This window comes from Scyliorhinus torazame, chromosome 27 (genome assembly GCF_047496885.1).
Source record: "Scyliorhinus torazame isolate Kashiwa2021f chromosome 27, sScyTor2.1, whole genome shotgun sequence".
Classification (NCBI taxonomy): domain Eukaryota; kingdom Metazoa; phylum Chordata; class Chondrichthyes; order Carcharhiniformes; family Scyliorhinidae; genus Scyliorhinus; species Scyliorhinus torazame.
Genome location: NC_092733.1, coordinates 43,404,935 through 43,425,648, shown reverse-complemented (window position 1 = coordinate 43,425,648; position 20,714 = coordinate 43,404,935). Strand labels below are relative to the sequence as shown.

At 49.1% G+C, this 20,714-nt stretch overlaps 1 protein-coding gene across 1 annotated transcript in view; it reads right to left on the bottom strand.

Moving 5' to 3' along the window:
- LOC140403373 (uncharacterized) overlaps positions 1-20,714 on the bottom strand; it is a 201,595-nt gene that overhangs the window by 80,318 nt on the left and 100,563 nt on the right. Inside the window, exons 16-21 of the mRNA XM_072491293.1 lie at positions 18,293-18,369; positions 18,036-18,200; positions 14,251-14,392; positions 7,371-7,447; positions 7,114-7,278; positions 2,766-2,907 (exon numbers count right to left, since the gene is read on the bottom strand). Of these exons, the coding sequence (XP_072347394.1) occupies positions 2,766-2,907; positions 7,114-7,278; positions 7,371-7,447; positions 14,251-14,392; positions 18,036-18,200; positions 18,293-18,369 (768 nt within the window). The remainder of the gene's footprint in view (positions 1-2,765; positions 2,908-7,113; positions 7,279-7,370; positions 7,448-14,250; positions 14,393-18,035; positions 18,201-18,292; positions 18,370-20,714) is intronic.

Genomic DNA, 20,714 nt, shown 5'->3' with positions numbered 1-20,714 from the left:
TGGAGGGTTGATGAGGATAACGTGCATGATATAACCTACATGGGTTTTAGCAAGCGTTTTGACAAGGTCCAACAAGACGGACGGGTCAGGAAGTTGCTATCTGATGCGATCCAGCCAAAGTGCCAATCTGCATCCCAATTGGCTTAATGCCAGAAAGCAAAGGGTTCTGGTTCGTGTTAGTATTGAGATCGGAAGGTTGTTTCCAGTGGCATTCTGGAGGGATCCAGACTGGGTTCCTGGGTTCTTGTGGTATACTATTAGGATACTAGGTCCACAGGTCTAATGGCCCAGGACTTCCCTTTTAGGGGCAGCACGGTAGCATTGTGGATAGCACAATTGTTTCACAGCTCCAGGGTCCCAGGTTCGATTCTGGCTTGGGTCACTGTCTGTGCGGAGTCTGCACATCCTCCCCTTGTGTGCGTGGGTTTCCTCCGGGTGCTCCGGTTTCCTCCCACAGTCCAAAGATGTGCAGGTTAGGTGGATTGGCCATGATAAATTGCCCATCGTGTCCAAAATTTCCCTTAGTGTTGTGTGGGGTTACTGGGTTATGGGGATTGGGTAGAGGTGTTGACCTTGGGTAGGGAGCTCTTTCCAAGAGCCGGTGCAGACTCGATGGGCCGAATGGCCTCCTTCGGCACTGTTAATTCTGTGATACTGTTGTAAACCATTTATCTGCTCTGCGTTTCCTTTTTAATTTTGTCCCGTTTGCCTTTCATCTACAATCCCCTTGCTAGCTGCTGCAAAACAAAACTGCCCCCGGTCTAATGGCCCAGGACTTCCCTTTTAGGGTCTGTGGCAGAAGCCATGATGTCAGTTTGATAGACTGGGCATGCAGCCAATCGGTGAATCTTAAATGCTGGACTATCTCCTGTTGTTGCTTACGATTGGTGGAGCCACTCAGAATCTTCTGGAAGAAAGGAGGGACATCTGGAGAGCTCCATTTTGTCCTCAGTTCGAAGAGGACTTTCAGCCAGGAAGCAGCTGGACAATTCTCTCTTTGTTCTCTCTATCCCTGTGATTTAACAGGCTGCTGATAAGATCTGTGAAGGCACTCCTCTTTAAAAGACAGACTGCAGTGAAAACTGTGATGAGAAACGTCTGGAGTGAAAGATTGTGACCGGTTTCTCCTCCACGTCTGTGATTCGTTAATCCTCTGTCTGAATAGCTGGGAAAAGCTCAATATGAGAACACTCTTTATAATACAGCATGCACAGAGATCATGCAAAAGGAAGACAGTTTAGAACGCTCAGGTTTAAAGTTCCAGTAATATCTCAGGGATCAGCGTGCTCCATTCAGTGGTCGGAGGTCAGAATTACATTGACCTAAATCCCTGAATGAATCTTCATCTGGTGGTTGATGGTCAGAATTTCATTGACCTGAATCTCCAGTTTGAAGCTCCATCTGATGGTCGGAGGTCAGAATGACACTGATCGGAATCACTTATATAAACCAATTGCCCAGAGAGTCGCATTCAGAGACGACCGGTGCCTCCTGAGACCAGAACCGCCGCAGCGGCGATTCATCTCAAACATTTTCTTCAATTCTTGTTGTTTTAATTCTTCCCCACCCCTTACCGTGTGTCTGTCTTGTGTGTGTCCAGGTGGAGGGTGGGACGGGGCTTTGGGAATAGATGGAGTCAGGAAAACACAAATTATTGGGCAATTCACTTATGTTGGGACTGTAACTGACTACACACTCACCCAGGGTGTTGTAACAAAGAAATGGGATTGAAAGTTGTCGACATGATTAAATGTCTGTAGCAGAGACGGAAATTGTTCCTGTGGTTTGAGAGTGAGGAGAAAAGCTGTAAACTCCTGGAAGATATCAATGGACTGGTCAGGTGGGTGGATGTGTGAGCAAGTGAACTCCATGTGGAGAAGTGGGAGGAAATGGGTTTTGGGAGTGTCATCACCCCGACGAGGACTAAGGGCAGCCACTGTTGATACCCCCGTGGGACACAAAGAGTATGAGCTTCCCTGATAGGGAGCAGAGACCACCCAGCTGGTGGTTGCTATACCTAAATATATAGTCGACCCAAGCAGGGCCCGGAGCTGTTCATTGTTCCAAAAGGGGCTGAATTGGCCACTGCTGTGGCTAGATGTTGTACATAGTTCAATAAATCCCTGCTAGCTTCCTCAAACACTAAACTGGCGACGAGGACAAAGAGGCTCCGGTCTCGTTTGTGGAACCGCCAGCCGCCCCGGATGAATATTATTCAGGAACATGTGGACATAAAGTCCAAGATGCCTCTGTTCGGTAAGCTAGAAGCCTTTGATGCAAGTCTGCAAGACTGGAGCTAGTATGCTGAATGCAGGAGATACAGCTTCCAGGCTAATTTCCCCAGGTATTATGGTGGAAGATCGTCAGAAATTCATCCTCCTGAACGCGTGCGAGGCCCGTCTTTTGGAATTATAAAGAGTCCCATTAACCCGAATGCAGCAGGCTCTAAATAGTTTGGCGAACTGACCATATTGGTGGCTGAAACCCTCTCTTTTTTTGTTTTATAAATTTAGCGTGGCCAATTATTTTTTTTTCAATTCAGGAGCTATTGAGCCTGGGAGTTAAAGTGGCTGGTCATGAATTGTCTTTCAGGGGAAGATCCATGGTATTGGACAAGATTATCCCAACCAAGGCTGGATTCACTATTTTTATTTATTTCAGATCCATGTCTGGACCATTGCAGGAGCCTCGATCTTTCCTTTACTCTCAACCAATTCTCTGCAGTTACACTGATGAGTTTAATCAAGTTTCCCCCTGCATCTTACCTGTTGAATCTGTACCATCCAGGGACAAGTTTGTTGTCACAATGTAAACGAGAACACTTTCGACCAACACACTTTGTGCTCCTCCACCGCTGGTTCAGGACTTGGTGACTCACACACGGGTCGACAGGCTTGGACTGTCCGGCTGATGAGCACAAGATGTTTATTGTAAAGATAAAGTTTAGGAAATGTTCCACACTGACTCGTCTCCATTGGAACATTAAAAACCTCCCTTTCACCCACTGCTCTGCTATCAAATCCCTGAAATGAAAGCGGGAATCTCTGCTCCTTCCCGAGACCAGTACCCGGAACCCCCCACCCCCCACCCATCCCCCCTCCTCATCTCCCCTCCACCCCACCCATCCTCTCTCTCCCCACCCCACCCATCCCCCCTCTCTCTCCCCCCACCCATCATCCCCCCCACCCTTCCCCCCTCTTTCCCGCCACACCCATCACCCCCCAACCCCCCCCCACCCATGCCGACTCTCCCCCCCACCATCCCCCATCTCTCCCTCCCACCCATCCCCCCTCTCCCCCCACCCAAAGTGTTGTCACTCTATGAAATCCATCTCCCAGAAAGCACTGATTGGCTCTTTGAGTTGACTGTAGGCTGAGTTAGAGATTTTCAGAAACAAGGGATTCAAGACTTGTGAGGGGCTGACGGCAGATTGGAGATGAGGCAACCGGCAAATCTGCCAGGCTCAGATTGAATGCTGGGACAGGCTGGAAGGGCCGAATGGCTGACTCCAGTTTAGTCCCATGTGCAGATGTCCATCGCAGTCTCCTCACTCAGTTCACTCCACACTGAGGGGCTGAGGTTCAGCGTGACACACCCGGCAGCAATCGATGTGACTCACAAACACGGAAAACTGGGCCCATTTGCAAATTGAAGGTTCTGAGAGTTTAAAATCAGTGTCAGCTTGGAGAATAAAATCACTTCAGGAGGTTGAGCAGTGGGTGGTGATGAATGGGTTATTTTGACATTCAATGATGATCCCCAGTGTTGGGGCTGCCACCTGGACACTTTCTGCTATTGGGAAATGATTTGAATATTGGAAAGGCACGATAACTCTCCAAACGTCCTGAGCAAAGCAAACCTGGAGATGGGGCAGTGAGTGAGGAGGATACCCATTATTTAACAGCACATGGATAGGCTGGTGAAATGGACAAGAAAGTGGCCGATGATTTCACACAGAAAGGTCTGAAGCTTTTTTCTAGGAGAGTTGGGGAGAGTCAAGATAGACTTTATGGTGCAGTTCAAAAGAGTGTTCAGGGACAGAGGGTCTTGGAGGTCTGTGGGCAATGGTCTTTGAAGACAATCACTTATATTGAGTGGGACGTGATGAAACCATTAGTAGAGGTGTAATGTGTAAAATCAGCAAAGAACATGTTGAAGGATGTGAGGGTTCTTGGGCGAGATTCTCCGACCCCCCGCCGGGTCAGAGAATCGCCGGGGGCTGGCGTGAATCCCGCCCCCGCCGGTTTCCGAATTCTCCGGCACCGGATATTCGGCAGGGGCGGGAATCGCGCCGCGCCGGTTGGCGGGCCCCCCCGCGCGATTCTCCGGCCCGGATGGGCCGAAGTCCCGCTGCTAAAATGCCTGATTAAACCACCTCTCTTACCGGCGGGACAAGGCGGCGCGGGCGGGCTCCGGGGTCCTGGGGGGGGCAGGGCGATCTGGCCCCGGGGGGTGCCCCCACGGTGGCCTGGCCCGCGCTCGGTGCCCACCGATCCGCGGGCGGGCCTGTGCCGTGGGGGCACTCTTTTCCTTCCGCCTTCGCCACGGTCTCCACCATGGCGGAGGCGGAAGAGACTCCCTCCACTGCGCAGGCGCGGGGATGCCGTCAGTGGCCGCTAACGCTCCCACGCATGCGCCGCCCGGAGATGTCATTCCCGCGCCAGCTGGTGGGGCAGAAATTCGTCCGGCGCGGGCCTAGCCCCTTAAGGTTGGGGCTCGGCCCCCCAAATGCGGAGCATTCCGCACCTTTGGGGCGGCGCGATGCCCGACTGATTTGCGCCGTTTTGGGCGGCAGTCTGCGGACATCGCGCCGATACCGGACAATTTCGCCCAAGAGGGGGCAGAGGAGATTTAACCAGGATAGCTACAGGAATGATGCAGCTCAGTACAAGTTTAGAATGGAGAATCTGATGCCTACGGCGCTGAGGATCCGGGTTTGACCCCGGCCCCAGGTCACTGTCCGTGTGGGGTTGGTACATTCTCCCCGTGTCTGCGCGGATTCACCCCCATACCCCAAAGATGTGCAGGGTAGGTGGATTGGCCATTCTACATTGCCCCTTAATTGGAAAAGAATAATTGAATTGGGTCCTCATTTTGTAAATGGGGAATCTGAGCTTATTCTTTCGAGGGCAAAGGAACTTCGGTGAGAGTTGCTCGCCGTGTCGAAGATGGTGACTGGTTTCTGTCATGCAGACAAAGAGAAGCTCTTCCCATTGGTCAGAGAGTTGCTGACGGTACAAGGAGGAGGGGACACGGTTTGAATCTTTGTGCTCAGATGTGGAGGGGAAAGTGAGTGGGAACTTTTTAACACATCGACAGGTATTGATCTGGATCTCATTGTCAGTGAGTGAGGGGGAAACAGAGACAATTCGAAAAGGAAATGGAATGTGCACTCGATGGAATAACCGTCCAGGGAAATGGGAACAGAACGAGGAAATGAAATGAAAATCGCTGATTGTCACAAGTAGGCTTCAATGAAGTTAGTGTGAAAAGCCCCTAGTCGCCACATTCCGGCACCTGTTCGGGGAGGCTGGTACGGGAATGGGACTGATTGGATTTCTCTCCAAGGATTTGATAGTCACTCAGTTCATCCTGAGTATGGAGGGGTTTTCCTATGAGGAGAGGTTGATCAGTAAGTTTGTGAATGATATGAAAATTGGCGGGTGATAAATAGTGAGGAGGATAGCCTTCGATTGCCGGAGGATATAGACGGGCTGGTCATATGGGCTGACCAGTGGCAAATGGAATTCAATGCGGATAAGTGTGAGATGATGCACTTGGACAGGACAAACAAGGCAAAGGATTACATGGTAAACGGCTGGACCCTGGGAAGCCCCGAGGATCAGAGGGGCCTTGGTGTGCATGGACACCCGTCCCTGAAGGTAGCAGAGCAGGTGGATACAGTGGTTAAGAAGGCCAATGGCCTTTATTAGCCGAGGCAGCGAGTTTAAGAGCAGGGAGGTTATGCTGGAACTGTATAAAACTTCGGTTAGGCCACTGCTAGAGTATTGTGTGCAGTTCTGGAATCCACATTACAGGAAGGATGTGATAGCCACTGGACAGGGTGCAGAGGAGATTTACCAGGATGTTGCCTGGGCTGGAGAGGTTTAGTTATGAAGAGAGATTGGATAGACTGGGGTTGTTTTCCTTGGAGCAGAGGAGACTGAGGGGGACATGATTGAGATGTATAAAATTCTGAGGCACACAGATAGAGTAGGCAGGAAGAAACCTTACCCCTTGGTGGAGGGATCAGTGACCAGGGGGCAGAGATTTCCGGTAAGGGGCAGGAGGGTTCGAGGGGGTTTGAGGAGAAATCGTTTTCCCCAGAGGGGGGTGGGAGTCTGGAACTCGCTGCCTGAAAGGGGGGTGGAGGCAGAGACCCTCAGAACATTAAGAAGTATTTAGATGAGCACTTGCAGTCCCAGGGCAAACTATGGGCCAAGTGCTGGGAAATGGGATTAGAATGGTTAGGGGTTGATTTCGACTGACGCAGGCACGATGGGCTGAAGGGCCATAAGACATAGGAGCAGAATTAGGCCACTCGGCCCATCGAGTCTGCTCCGCCATTCAATCATGGCTGTTGTTTTTCTCATCCCATTCTCCTGCCTTCTCCCCATAATCCCGACTCTGCCTGTTAACCAGTCCTTAGTCTGTGTCAGTATCTTGTCTCCTATCCCATTGCTTTACTTTGTTGACCAACCTCCTGTTGGTGAGTTGATCAAAAGCTTTCTGAAAATACAGGAACTCTACATTCCCCTTTATCAATTCTGTTCGTAACATCCTCAAAACCCCCAACATGTTCGTCCAACATCTTTCCCCACATTAACCCATGTCGACTGTGTCCAATCAGATCATCATTATCCAAGTGTCCAGTTCTCACATCCTTCCGAATTGATTTGAACGTTTCCCCTCCGACTGCAGCAAGGTGAGTGAGTTGGGAAAGGGTTACAAAGGAGCTGTCAGAGTGTCTGATTCAGTTCCCGTCGCTGGAAATTACACTTTGGGTTTCAGTCCCTTCCAGCAGCGAGGCTCTGATGTAACTTTGTCATTGCTGCTGCTGACCTGGGACATCCCAGAATTACCCGTTTACTCCATTTAAAAAGCCCAATGTACCTGTGCAGTAAGCGAGGTGACAGGCGGGAGACTTTTTCAAGTAATAAACAAAGTAATTCCTGCAGCGTTTGATCTTTATGTCCTGAGACCAGCGACAACTGTTACCACTCCAGTGAAAACAAACTGTCCTCTTCACCTCCCCATCACCCGGAGTGGGATGCCTACCTGAAACGAGGGATAGAAAGAGTGAAAAGTGTATCCAGTGTGAATATGTTGGACAGTCAATGGAAATCTGAGATAATAGAGTCTGAAATTACCACGTAACCAGCCCGGGGCGCTTGTGGAGCAGTGATTGACTGGAACAACAGCCTCAGGAATGGTCGATCCACCAGGACTGAAAGAACAATCACACAGTCAGTCGCTGGACTGGGGAAATCACAATAAAATGAAGAAGGAATTACTCAGCTGGTCAGGCAGCCTGTGTGGAGAGAAACAGAATTAACCTTTCTGTTTGTGATGACCCTTCGTCAGGACAGAGGAGTTATCACAACTCCAAACAGTAACTCTGATTCTCTCCACAGAAGCTGACTGAGCTGCTGAGTATTTGCAGCATGTTGTGTTTCCATTTCACATTGTATTCAGGAGGACGTGTGTGAAATGTGCAGTGGGATAAACTCAGCAGGGGAGGGAATATTACCGTGTTTAGCACCCTGGAAAGTGGACATGTCCCCAGTGTTATGACACCCTGGGTGGGTGCACAGTCAGTTCCCCCACAGATCCCGGAGTGAATTACCCAATAATTCATGTGTTTCCTTGAGTTTGTTAACCCTTGACTGCGATAACGAGTTACGGGCACCAGGTTTATTGGTAAAATAGTAACTAACTGTTTATTATGACAAGAGAAAAGAAGAACATATAATGGAAACAACGTAGCAACTGTCTGCTAGTCACCAATTCACAAAACCCCGTCCCACCCTCCACCCAGACACACACAAGACAGGTACACAGTAAGGGGGGTAGGAAAGGTTCAAAAATTAAGGAGCTGCGCAATTTGAGGTTCTTCACTGCTGGGGTTGTGACCTCTGTAGGCACCGGTCTTCTCTGAATGCACCCCTCTGGGAATTGATTTGCACAGGCGATTCAAGTCGGTGCAATTCCATCCTTTGACCACTAGATGGAGCCTTACACAGGAGATTTTGGTCAGTGTAATTCTATCCTTTGACCACCAGGTGGAATCTCTGTCTCCTTGAGATACGACTGGAGCTTTATACCTGAGAAATTACAGCAGACTTTATGTCCAGTCTGCCTTTGTCTGTTTGACCGATCTCGGTGCAGAGTTTCGACCTGCATCATGCAGAGAACCCTCAGGTTGCGTTTCCCCCAGCCATTCAGACAGAGAACTAAACTGTTACAGACCTGCTCAGTAACTGAAGTCACAGCCTTTAAAACCAGCAGCTCCTTCACAGGTCTGACTCCTGTCTGCAATCTTCTAAATAGGAGTGCCTTCCGCACGTCTGGCTGGGAGAGAGTGCCTTCAAGCTGCTGGCTGAATCTCTTCACAAAAGTCAGGACAAGATGGAGCTCTTCACATGGCCCGCATTTCTTCCGAAATGTTCCGAATGGCTCAACCAATCACAAGCGAAAACAGGCAAAGTCTCAGAATTTCAGACACACAGATTGGCTGCTTACAAGGTTATCAGACTGACATCATGGGCTCTGCCACACAGCATAAAGGGGGAGTCCTGGGCAACTTGATTAGACAAGGGGTGGTTTGGTACGCCTAAAGTCTGGAGCTTAAGCATAAATCCCAGTTTTGCAGCAGCTAAGAAGTGGACTGTAGATTAAAGGCAGTCAGCAGGACAGGAATTACAAAAGAAACACTGAACAGACAAAGGTTTTTGGCCGGATCCTTATACCAGACAGAGACAAAATGTCTCCCGGGCTGTTGAGGAAAACAAGGGAAGATGTAACCAGGACTCAAAGCATCTTCACCCATTGACTGTGGCTATAGGTGTGGAGCTGGAGATCTGCAGGACTAATAACAAAAACAGGATGAAGAGACAGTGTGACTAATTACGGACCACTCCGTCTAACGTCTGTGATGGGTACATTATGGGGAATAATTGTATAAAATTATATTAATCATGGTTTATATATTATGATCACAGAATTTACAGTGCTGAAGGACCCATTCGGCCCATCGAGTCCGCACCGGTCCTTGGAAAGAGCACCCTACCTAACCTCACAGCTCCACCCTATCCCCACACTTCCACCCTATCCCCGTAACCCCACCTTACCTTACTGTTTTTGAATCTGTCTATATATAAGTTTCTGGAACCTCTTCATTCACCTGAGGAAGGAGCAGTGCTCCGAAAGCTAGTGATTCGAAACAAACCTGTTGGACTTTAACCTGGTGTTGTAAGACTTCTTCCTGTGCTCACCCCAGTCCAACGCCGGTATCTCCACATCATTACTTTTTTTTGGACACTGTAAGGTTTTCGGGCAATTCGGCCCTTTTTGGTCTGTTCAAGAGTAAAATCCAGAGACTGGAACATAACCAAATTTCCCAGCAGGCTTGGCCTGCTGAGCTGGGTATGTGTATGGATACTTACAACCCCCCCCCAGGATCTACAAGGAAGAAGGAGCCAGACAACTAGATAAGATTAAAACACAGACAAAGGGGCATGGTAATTCAAATACCCCATCAACATAGCGAGGTGAGAATAGCAGCGATCTCCGGAGCATAGAACATAGAACATAGAAAATACAGCACAGAACAGGCCCTTCGGCCCACGATGTTGTGCCGAACCTTTGTCCTAGATTAATCATAGATTATCATTGAATTTACAGTGCAGAAGGAGGCCATTCGGCCCTTTGAGTCTGCACCGGCTCTTGGAAAGAGCACCCTACCCAAACTCAACACCTTCACCCAACACCAAGGTCAATTTGGACATTAAGGGCAATTTATCATTGGCCAATTCACCTAACCTGCACATCTTTGGATTGTGGGAGGAAACCGGAGCACCCGGAGGAAACCCACGCAGACACGGGGAGGACGTGCAGACTCCGCACAGTCAGTGACCCAAGCCGGAATCGAACCTGGGACCCTGGAGCTGTGAAGCAATTGTGCTATCCACAATGCTACCGTGCTGCCCTTGAGAACAAATAAATCTACACTATATCATTTAACCGTAATCCATGTACCTATCCAATAGCTGCTTGAAGGTCCCTAATGTTTCCGACTCAACTACTTCCACAGGCAGTGCATTCCATGCCCCCACTACTCTCTGGGTAAAGAACCTACCTCTGATATCCCTCCTATATCTTCCACCTTTCACCTTAAATTTATGTCCCCTTGTAATGGTTTGAGCAGATGGAAGACTTTGAAAATCTTCACAAGAGAGCTTAACCTCGTTATCCCAAAAAGCAGACTGTCTGGGCTCAGTATATTGCGCTGGAAAAGCCCTTGAAGATAAACGGTAGAAAAACCCAAGTTGGAGGCGGACCTGGGGGAGGTACTCCAATCTTGACAGAAGCCACTGGCAGGAACTCACTGGGTGGAGGGGGCAGAGTCGGCGCCAAATTCAAATCAGGACAGGTCTGCCTGGCTGGAAGGAGCGGACCTGCGAGGAAAACCCGGAAGTCAACAGGTCTGTCCGGCTCAAAGGGGGCGGGACCAGCGGGAACTTTAAACTTGGACCGATACAATGCAAATGCGAGGAAAACCCGGAAGTCGACAGGTCTGACCGGCTCAAAGGGGGCGGGACCAACGGGAACTTTAAACCTTCCCGATTCAATGCAAAAGGGGCTGGCCGAACACAGGAAGAAGCCAGGTAAACGGATATAAGAGGGGCTGTGTTTCGATTGAGGGGCTCTTGGCTTGACCTCTCCACCTTCGACTTGACCTCCTGCTCCAGCCGTAGCCCTGGACTGTAATTACCCTGCAGCAGCGAGCGAAACTCCCGGGACTTTGATAGTGGTTGAGGCTTTGGGGCAGGGGGCTTGATTTGTGTTTTGTACCATTGCTAAAATTGTGTAACAATAAGATTTTACGTTGTGTCCGTTATAGTACTTCCTGAATAGACATAGTTTGTGTTAGAGCTTAAGATTTTATTATAATTTCTTCTGTTTGATGATTTTGACCTGGGTTTTGCAATAAACCTCGATTTGCTGATAATTGGAGTCGTTTAAATTCTTCAATCTCTCACCAGCAATCTCTGACCAAGTCATTGTTAAGATATTCCTCACCTTAATTCCGGGGTCGAGAATCTAGGGTCATCTTGAACGATTCGAACCCGTTCACTCAGGACAGGCTGCTGGTTAGGTAATAAACAGCAGTGTCCTATTCTCTCTCTTGGGAAAGCTACTCCAGCGAAGTAGGAACCGGGTGGGTGTTGCACCACCGGCAAGAGTGAGAATCACCTGGGCATTGGTGGGGGTCTGGAGATCTGTGCGATATAAGCCTCAGGCTTCCGGTTAGGGATAAACGGCAGGCTTGATTCAGTGCTCTCTCCCGTGGAGGTGTCCCAGTGCGGCATCCCCTGGTCTCTGAAGTTTCAGTGCCAGCTGGAGAGAGACACACACAGATACTCAAACCCCAGATATCGGCCCAGTAGTGGAGTAGCCCTCTACAACACTAAGGGCAATTTAGCATGGCCAATACACTTACCCCTGCACATCTTTGGACTTAGCCATTGTGCTAACCATTATGCTACCTTGATGCCCAACCAGGGGCAGCACGGTAGCACAGTGGTTAGCACAGTTGCTTTACAGCTCCAGGGTCCCAGGTTCGATTCCCGGCTTGGGTCACTGTCTGTGCGGAGTCTGCACGTTCTCCCCGTGTGTGCATGGGTTTCCTCCGGGTGCTCCGGTTTCCTCCCACAGTCCAAAGATGTGCAGGTTAGGTGGATTGGCCATGATAAATTGCCCATCGTGTCCAAAATTTCCCTTAATGTTGTGTGGGGTTACTGGGTTATGGGGATTGGGTGAAGGTGAACCTTGGGTAGGGAGCTCTTTCCAAGAGCCGGTGCAGACTCGATGGGCCGAATGGCCTCCTTCGGCACTGTTAATTCTATGATACTGTTGTAAACCATTTATCTGCTCTGCGTTTCCTTTTTAATTTTGTCCCGTTTGCCTTTCATCTACAATCCCCTTGCTAGCTGCTGCAAAAGAAAACTGCCCCCGGTCTAATGGCCCAGGACTTCCCTTTTAGGGTCTGTGGCAGAAGCCATGATGTCAGTTTGATAGACTGGGCATGCAGCCAATCGGTGAATCTGAAATGCTGGACTATCTCCTGTTGTTGCTTACGATTGGTGGAGCCACTCAGAATCTTCTGGAAGAAAGGAGGGACATCGGGAGAGCTCCATTTTGTCCTCAGTTCGAAGAGGACTTTCAGCCAGGAAGCAGCTGGACAATTCTCTCTTTGTTCTCTCTATCCCTGTGATTTAACAGGCTGCTGATCAGATCTGTGAAGGCACTCCTCTTTAAAAGACAGACTGCAGTGAAAACTGTGATGAGAAACGTCTGGAGTGAAAGATTGTGACCGGTTTCTCCTCCACGTCTGTGATTCGTTAATCCTCTGTCTGAATAGCTGGGTAAAGCTCAATATGAGAACACTCTTTATAATACAGCATGCACAGAGATCATGCAAAAGGAAGACAGTTTAGAACGCTCAGGTTTAAAGTTCCAGTAATATCTCAGGGATCAGCGTGCTCCATTCAGTGGTCGGAGGTCAGAATTACATTGACCTAAATCCCTGAATGAAGCTTCATCCGGTGGTTGATGGTCAGAATTTCATTGACCTGAATCTCCAGTTTGAATCTCCATCTGATGGTCGGAGGTCAGAATGACACTGATCGGAATCACTTATATAAACCAATTCCCCAGAGAGTCGCATTCAGAGACGACCGGTGCCTCCTGAGACCAGAACCGCCGCAGCGGAGATTCATCTCAAACATTTTCTTCAATTCTTGTTGTTTTAATTCTTCCCCACCCCTTACCGTGTGTCTGTCTTGTGTGTGTCCAGGTGGAGGGTGGGACGGGGCTTTGGGAATAGATGGAGTCAGGAAAACACAAATTATTAGGCAATTCACTTATGTTGGGACTGCAACTGACTACACACTCACCCAGGGTGTTGTAACAAAGAAATGGGATTGAAAGTTGTCGACATGATTAAATGTCTGTAGCAGAGACGGAAATTGTTCCTGTGGTTTGAGAGTGAGGAGAAAAGCTGTAAACTCCTGGAAGATATCAATGGACTGGTCAGGTGGGTGGATGTGTGAGCAAGTGAACTCCATGTGGAGAAGTGGGAGGAAATGGATTTTGGGAGTGTCATCACCCCGGCGAGGACTAAGGGCAGCCACTGTTGATACCCCCGTGGGACACAAAGAGTATGAGCTTCCCTGATAGGGAGCAGAGAACACCCAGCTGGCGGTTGCTATACCTATATATATAGTTGACCAAGGCAGGGCCCGGAGCTGTTCATTGTCCCAAAAGGGGCTGAATTGGGAGAGGGTTACTGCTGTGGCTAGATGTTGTACATAGTTCAATAAATCCCTGCTAGCTTCCTCAAACACTATACTGGCGACGAGGACAAAGAGGCTCCGGTCTCGTTTGTGGAACCGCCAGCCGCCCCGGATGAATATTATTCAGGAACATGTGGACATAAAGTCCAAGATGCCTCTGTTCGGTAAGCTAGAAGCCTTTGATGCAAGTCTGCAAGACTGGAGCTAGTATGCTGAATGCAGGAGATACAGCTTCCAGGCTAATTTCCCCAGGTATTATGGTGGAAGATCGTCAGAAATTCATCCTCCTGAACGCGTGCGAGGCTCGTCTTTTGGAATTATAAAGAGTCCCATTAACCCGAATGCAGCAGGCTCTAAATAGTTTGGCGAACTGACCATATTGGTGGCTGAAACCCTCTCTTTTTTTGTTTTATAAATTTAGCGTGGCCAATTATTTTTTTTTCAATTCAGGAGCTATTGAGCCTGGGAGTTAAAGTGGCTGGTCATGAATTGTCTTTCAGGGGAAGATCCACGGTATTGGACAAGATTCTCCCAACCAAGGCTGGATTCACTATTTTTATTTATTTCAGATCCATGTCTGGACCACTGCAGGAGCCTCGATCTTTCCTTTACTCTCAACCAATTCTCTGCAGTTACACTGATGAGTTTAATCAAGTTTCCCCCTGCATCTTACCTGTTGAATCTGTACCATCCAGGGACAAGTTTGTTGTCACAATGTAAACGAGAACACTTTCGACCAACACACTTTGTGCTCCTCCACCGCTGGTTCAGGACTTGGTGACTCACACACGGGTCGACAGGCTTGGACTGTCCGGCTGATGAGCACAAGATGTTTATTGTAAAGATAAAGTTTAGGAAATGTTCCACACTGACTCGTCTCCATTGAAACATTAAAAACCTCCCTTTCACCCACTGCTCTGCTATCAAATCCCTGAAATGAAAGCGGGAATCTCTGCTCCTTCCCGAGACCAGTACCCGGAACCCCCCACCCCCCACCCATCCCCCCTCCTCATCTCCCCTCCACCCCACCCATCCTCTCTCTCCCCACCCCACCCACCCCCCCTCTCTCTCCCCCCACCCATCATCCCCCCCACCCTTCCCCCCTCTTCCCCGCCACACCCATCACCCCCCAACCCCCCCCACCCATGCCGACTCTCCCCCCCACCATCCCCCATCTCTCCCTCCCACCCATCCCCCCTCTCCCCCCACCCAAAGTGTTGTCACTCTATGAAATCCATCTCCCAGAAAGCACTGATTGGCTCTTTGAGTTGACTGTAGGCTGAGTTAGAGATTTTCAGAAACAAGGGATTCAAGACTTGTGAGGGGCTGACGGCAGATTGGAGATGAGGCAACCGGCAAATCTGCCAGGCTCAGATTGAATGCTGGGACAGGCTGGAAGGGCCGAATGGCTGACTCCAGTTTAGTCCCATGTGCAGATGTCCATCGCAGTCTCCTCACTCAGTTCACTCCACACTGAGGGGCTGAGGTTCAGCGTGACACACCCGGCAGCAATCGATGTGACTCACAAACACGGAAAACTGGGCCCATTTGCAAATTGAAGGTTCTGAGAGTTTAAAATCAGTGTCAGCTTGGAGAATAAAATCACTTCAGGAGGTTGAGCAGTGGGTGGTGATGAATGGGTTATTTTGACATTCAATGATGATCCCCAGTGTTGGGGCTGCCACCTGGACACTTTCTGCTATTGGGAAATGATTTGAATATTGGAAAGGCACGATAACTCTCCAAACGTCCTGAGCAAAGCAAACCTGGAGATGGGGCAGTGAGTGAGGAGGATACCCATTATTTAACAGCACATGGATAGGCTGGTGAAATGGACAAGAAAGTGGCCGATGATTTCACACAGAAAGGTCTGAAGCTTTTTTCTAGGAGAGTTGCGGAGGCGAATGAGAATCCCTCCACTGCGCAGGCGCGGGGATGCCGTCAGTGGCCGCTAACGCTCCCGCGCATGCGCCGCCCGGAGATGTCATTCCCGCGCCAGCTGGCGGGGCACCAAAGGCCTTTTCCGCCAGCTGGTGGGCGGAAATTCGCCCGGCGCGGGCCTAGCCCCTTAAGGTTGGGGCTCGGCCCCCCAAATGCGGAGCATTCCGCACCTTTGGGGCGGCACGATGCCCGACTGATTTGCGCCGTTTTGGGCGCCAGTCTGCGGACATCGCGCCGATACCGGAGAATTTCGCCCAAGAGGGGGCAGAGGAGATTTAACCAGGATAGCTACAGGAATGATGGAGCTCAGTACAAGTTTAGAATGGAGAATCTGATGCCTACGGCGCTGAGGATCCGGGATTGACCCCGGCCCCAGGTCACTGTCCGTGTGGGGTTTGTACATTCTCCCCGTGTCTGCGCGGATTCACCCCCATACCCCAAAGTTGTGCAGGGTAGGTGGATTGGCCATTCTACATTGCCCCTTAATTGGAAAAGAATAATTGAATTGGGTACTCATTTTGTAAATGGGGAATCTGAGCTTATTCTTTCGAGGGCAAAGGAACTTCGGTGAGAGTTGCTCGCCGTGTCGAAGATGGTGACTGGTTTCTATCATGCAGACAAAGAGAAGCTCTTCCCATTGGTCAGAGAGTTGCTGACGGTACAAGGAGGAGGGGACACGGTTTGAATCTTTGTGCTCAGATGTGGAGGGGAAAGTGAGTGGGAACTTTTTAACACATCGACAGGTATTGATCTGGATCTCATTGTCAGTGAGTGAGGGGGAAACAGAGACAATTCGAAAAGGAAATGGAATGTGCACTCGATGGAATAACCGTCCAGGGAAATGGGAACAGAACGAGGAAATGAAATGAAAATCGCTGATTGTCACAAGTAGGCTTCAATGAAGTTAGTGTGAAAAGCCCCTAGTCGCCACATTCCGGCACCTGTTCGGGGAGGCTGGTACGGGAATGGGACTGATTGGATTTCTCTCCAAGGATTTGATAGTCACTCAGTTCATCCTGAGTATGGAGGGGTTTTCCTATGAGGAGAGGTTGATCAGTAAGTTTGTGAATGATATGAAAATTGGCGGGTGATAAATAGTGAGGAGGATATAGACGGGCTGGTCATATGGGCTGACCAGTGGCAAATGGAATTCAATGCGGATAAGTGTGAGGTGATGCACTTGGACAGGACAAACAAGGCAAAGGATTACATGGTAAACGGCTGGACCCTGGGAAGCCCCGAGGATCAGAGGGGCCTTGGTGTGCATGGACACCCGTCCCTGAAGGTAGCAGAGCAGGTGGATACAGTGGTTAAGAAGGCCAATGGCCTTTATTAGCCGAGGCAGTGATTTTAGGAACAGGGAGGTGATGCTGGAACTGTATAAAACGTCGGTTAGGCCACTGCTAGAGTATTGTGTGCAGTTCTGGAATCCACATTACAGGAAGGATGTGATAGCCACTGGACAGGGTGCAGAGGAGATTTACCAGGATGTTGCCTGGGCTGGAGAGGTTTAGTTATGAAGAGAGATTGGATAGACTGGGGTTGTTTTCCTTGGAGCAGAGGAGACTGAGGGGGACATGATTGAGATGTATAAAATTATGAGGCACACAGATAGAGTGGGCAGGAAGACACCTTACCCCTCGGTGGAGGGATCAGTGACCAGGGGGCAGAGATTTACGGTAAGGGGCAGGAGGGTTCGAGGGGGTTTGAGGAGAAACCTTTTTCCCCAGAAGGGGGTTGGGAGTCTGGAACTCGCTGCCTGAAAGGGGGGTGGAGGCAGAGACCCTCAGAACATTAAGAAGTATTTAGATGAGCACTTGCAGTCCCAGGGCAAACTATGGGCCAAGTGCTGGGAAATGGGATTAGAATGGTTAGGGGTTAATTTTGACTGATGCAGGCACGATGGGCTGAAGGGCCATAAGACATAGGAGCAGAATTAAGCCACTCGGCCCATCGAGTCTGCTTCGCCATTCAATCATGGCTGTTATTTTTCTCATCCCATTCTCCTGCCTTCTCCCCATAATCCCGACTCTGCCTGTTAACCAGTCCTTAGTCTGTGTCAGTATCTTGTCTCCTATCCCATTGCTTTACTTTGTTGACCAACCTCCTGTTGGTGAGTTGATCAAAAGCTTTCTGAAAATACAGGAACTCTACATTCCCCTTTATCAATTCTGTTAGTAACATCCTCAAAACCCCCAACATGTTCGTCCAACATCTTTCCCCACATTAACCCATGTCGACTGTGTCCAATCAGATCATCATTATCCAAGTGTCCAGTTCTCACATCCTTCCGAATTGATTTGAACGTTTCCCCTCCGACTGCAGCAAGGTGAGTGAGTTGGGAAAGGGTTACAAAGGAGCTATCAGAGTGTCTGATTCAGTTCCCGTCGCTGGAAATTACACTTTGGGTTTCAGTCCCTTCCAGCAGCGAGGCTCTGATGTAACTTTGTCATTGCTGCTGCTGACCTGGGACATCCCAGAATTACCCGTTTACTCCATTTAAAAACCCCAATGTACCTGTGCAGTAAGCGAGGTGACAGGCGGGAGACTTCTTCAAGTAATAAACAAAGTAATTCCTGCAGCGTTTGATCTTTATGTCCTGAGACCAGCGACAACTATTTCCACTCCAGTGAAAACAAACTTGCCTCTTCACCTCCCCATCACCCGGAGTGGGATGCCTACCTGAAACGAGGGATAGAAAGAGTGAAAAGTGTATCCAGTGTGAATATGTTGGACAGTCAATGGAAATCTGAGATAATAGAGTCTGAAATTACCACGTAACCAGCCCGGGGCGCTTGTGGAGCAGTGATTGACTGGAACAACAGCCTCAGGAATGGTCGATCCACCAGGACTGAAAGAACAATCACAGAGTCAGTCGCTGGACTGGGGAAATCACAATAAAATGAAGCAGGAATTACTCAGCTGGTCAGGCAGCCTGTGTGGAGAGAAACAGAATTAACCTTTCTGTTTGTGATGACCCATCGTCAGGACAGAGGAGTTATCACAACTCCAAACAGTAACTCTGATTCTCTCCACAGAAGCTGACTGAGCTGCTGAGTATTTGCAGCATGTTGTGTTTCCATTTCACATTGTATTCAGGAGGACGTGTGTGAAATGTGCAGTGGGATAAACTCAGCAGGGGAGGGAATATTACCGTGTTTAGCACCCTGGAAAGTGGACATGTCCCCAGTGTTATGACACCCTGGGTGGGTGCACAGTCAGTTCCCCCACAGATCCCGGAGTGAATTACTCAATAATTCATGTGTTTCCTTGAGTTTGTTAACCCTTGACTGCGATAACGAGTTACGGGCACCAGGTTTATTGGTAAAATAGTAACTAACTGTTTATTATGACAAGAGAAAAGAAGAACATATAATGGAAACAACGTAACTACTGTCTGCTAGTCACCAATTCACAAAACCCCGTCCCACCCTCCACCCAGACACACACAAGACAGGTACACAGTAAGGGGGGTAGGAAAGGTTCAAAAATTAAGGAGCTGCGCGATTTGAGGTTCTTCACTGCTGGGGTTGTGACCTCTGTAGGCACCGGTCTTCTCTGAATGCACCCCTCTGGGAATTGATTTGCACAGGCGATTCAAGTCGGTGCAATTCCATCCTTTGACCACTAGATGGAGCCTTACACAGGAGATTTTGGTCAGTGTAATTCTATCCTTTGACCACCAGGTGGAATCTCTGTCTCCTTGAGATACGACTGGAGCTTTATACCTGAGAAATTACAGCAGACTTTATGTCCAGTCTGCCTTTGTCTGTTTGACCGATCTCGGTGCAGAGTTTCGACCTGCATCATGCAGAGAATCCTCAGGTTGCGTTTCCCCCAGCCATTCAGACAGAGAACTAAACTGTTACAGACCTGCTCAGTAACTGAAGTCACAGCCTTTAAAACCAGCAGCTCCTTCACAGGTCTGACTCCTGTCTGCAATCTTCTAAATAGGAGTGCCTTCCGCACGTCTGGCTGGGAGAGAGTGCCTTCAAGCTGCTGGCTGAATCTCTTCACAAAAGTCAGGACAAGATGGAGCTCTTCACATGGCCCGCATTTCTTCCGAAATGTTCCGAATGGCTCAACCAATCACAAGCGAAAACAGGCAAAGTCTCAGAATTTCAGACACACAGATTGGCTGCTTACAAGGTTATCAGACTGACATCATGGGCTCTGCCACACAGCATAAAGGGGGAGTCCTGGGCAACTTGATTAGACCAGGGGTGGTTTGGTACGCCTAAAGTCTGGAGCTTAAGCATAAATCCCAGTTTTGCAGCAGCTAAGAAGTGGACTGTAGATTAAAGGCAGTCAGCAGGACAGGAATTACAAAAGAAACACAGAACAGACAAAGGTTTTTGGCCGGATCCTTATACCAGACAGAGACAAAATGTCTCCCGGGCTGTTGAGGAAAACAAGGGAAGATGTAACCAGGACTCAAAGCATCTTCACCCATTGACCGTGGCTATAGGTGTGGAGCTGGAGATCTGCAGGACTAATAACAAAAACAGGATGAAGAGACAGTGTGACTAATTACAGACCACTCCGTCTAACGTCTGTGATGGGTACATTATGGGGAATAATTGTATAAAATTATATTAATCATGGTTTATATATTATGATCACAGAATTTACAGTGCTGAAGGACCCATTCGGCCCATCGAGTCCGCACCGGTCCTTGGAAAGAGCACCCTACCTAACCTCACACCTCCACCCTATCCCCACACTTCCACCCTATCCCCGTAACCCCACCTTACCTTACTGTTTTTGAATCTGTCTATATATAAGTTTCTGGAACCTCTTCATTCACCTGAGGAAGGAGCAGTGCTCCGAAAGCTAGTGATTCGAAACAAACCTGTTGGACTTTAACCTGGTGTTGTAAGACTTCTTCCTGTGCTCACCCCAGTCCAACGCCGGTATCTCCACATCATTACTTTTTTTTGGACACTGTGAGGTTTTCGGGCAATTCGGCCCTTTTTGGTCTGTTCAAGAGTAAAATCCAGAGACTGGAACATAACCAAATTTCCCAGCAGGCTTGGCCTGCTGAGCTGGGTATGTGTATGGATACTTACAACCCCCCCCCCCCCCCCCCAGGAGCTACAAGGAAGAAGGAGCCAGACAACTAGATAAGATTAAAACACAGACAAAGGGGCATGGTAATATAAATACCCCATCAACATAGCGAGGTGAGAATAGCAG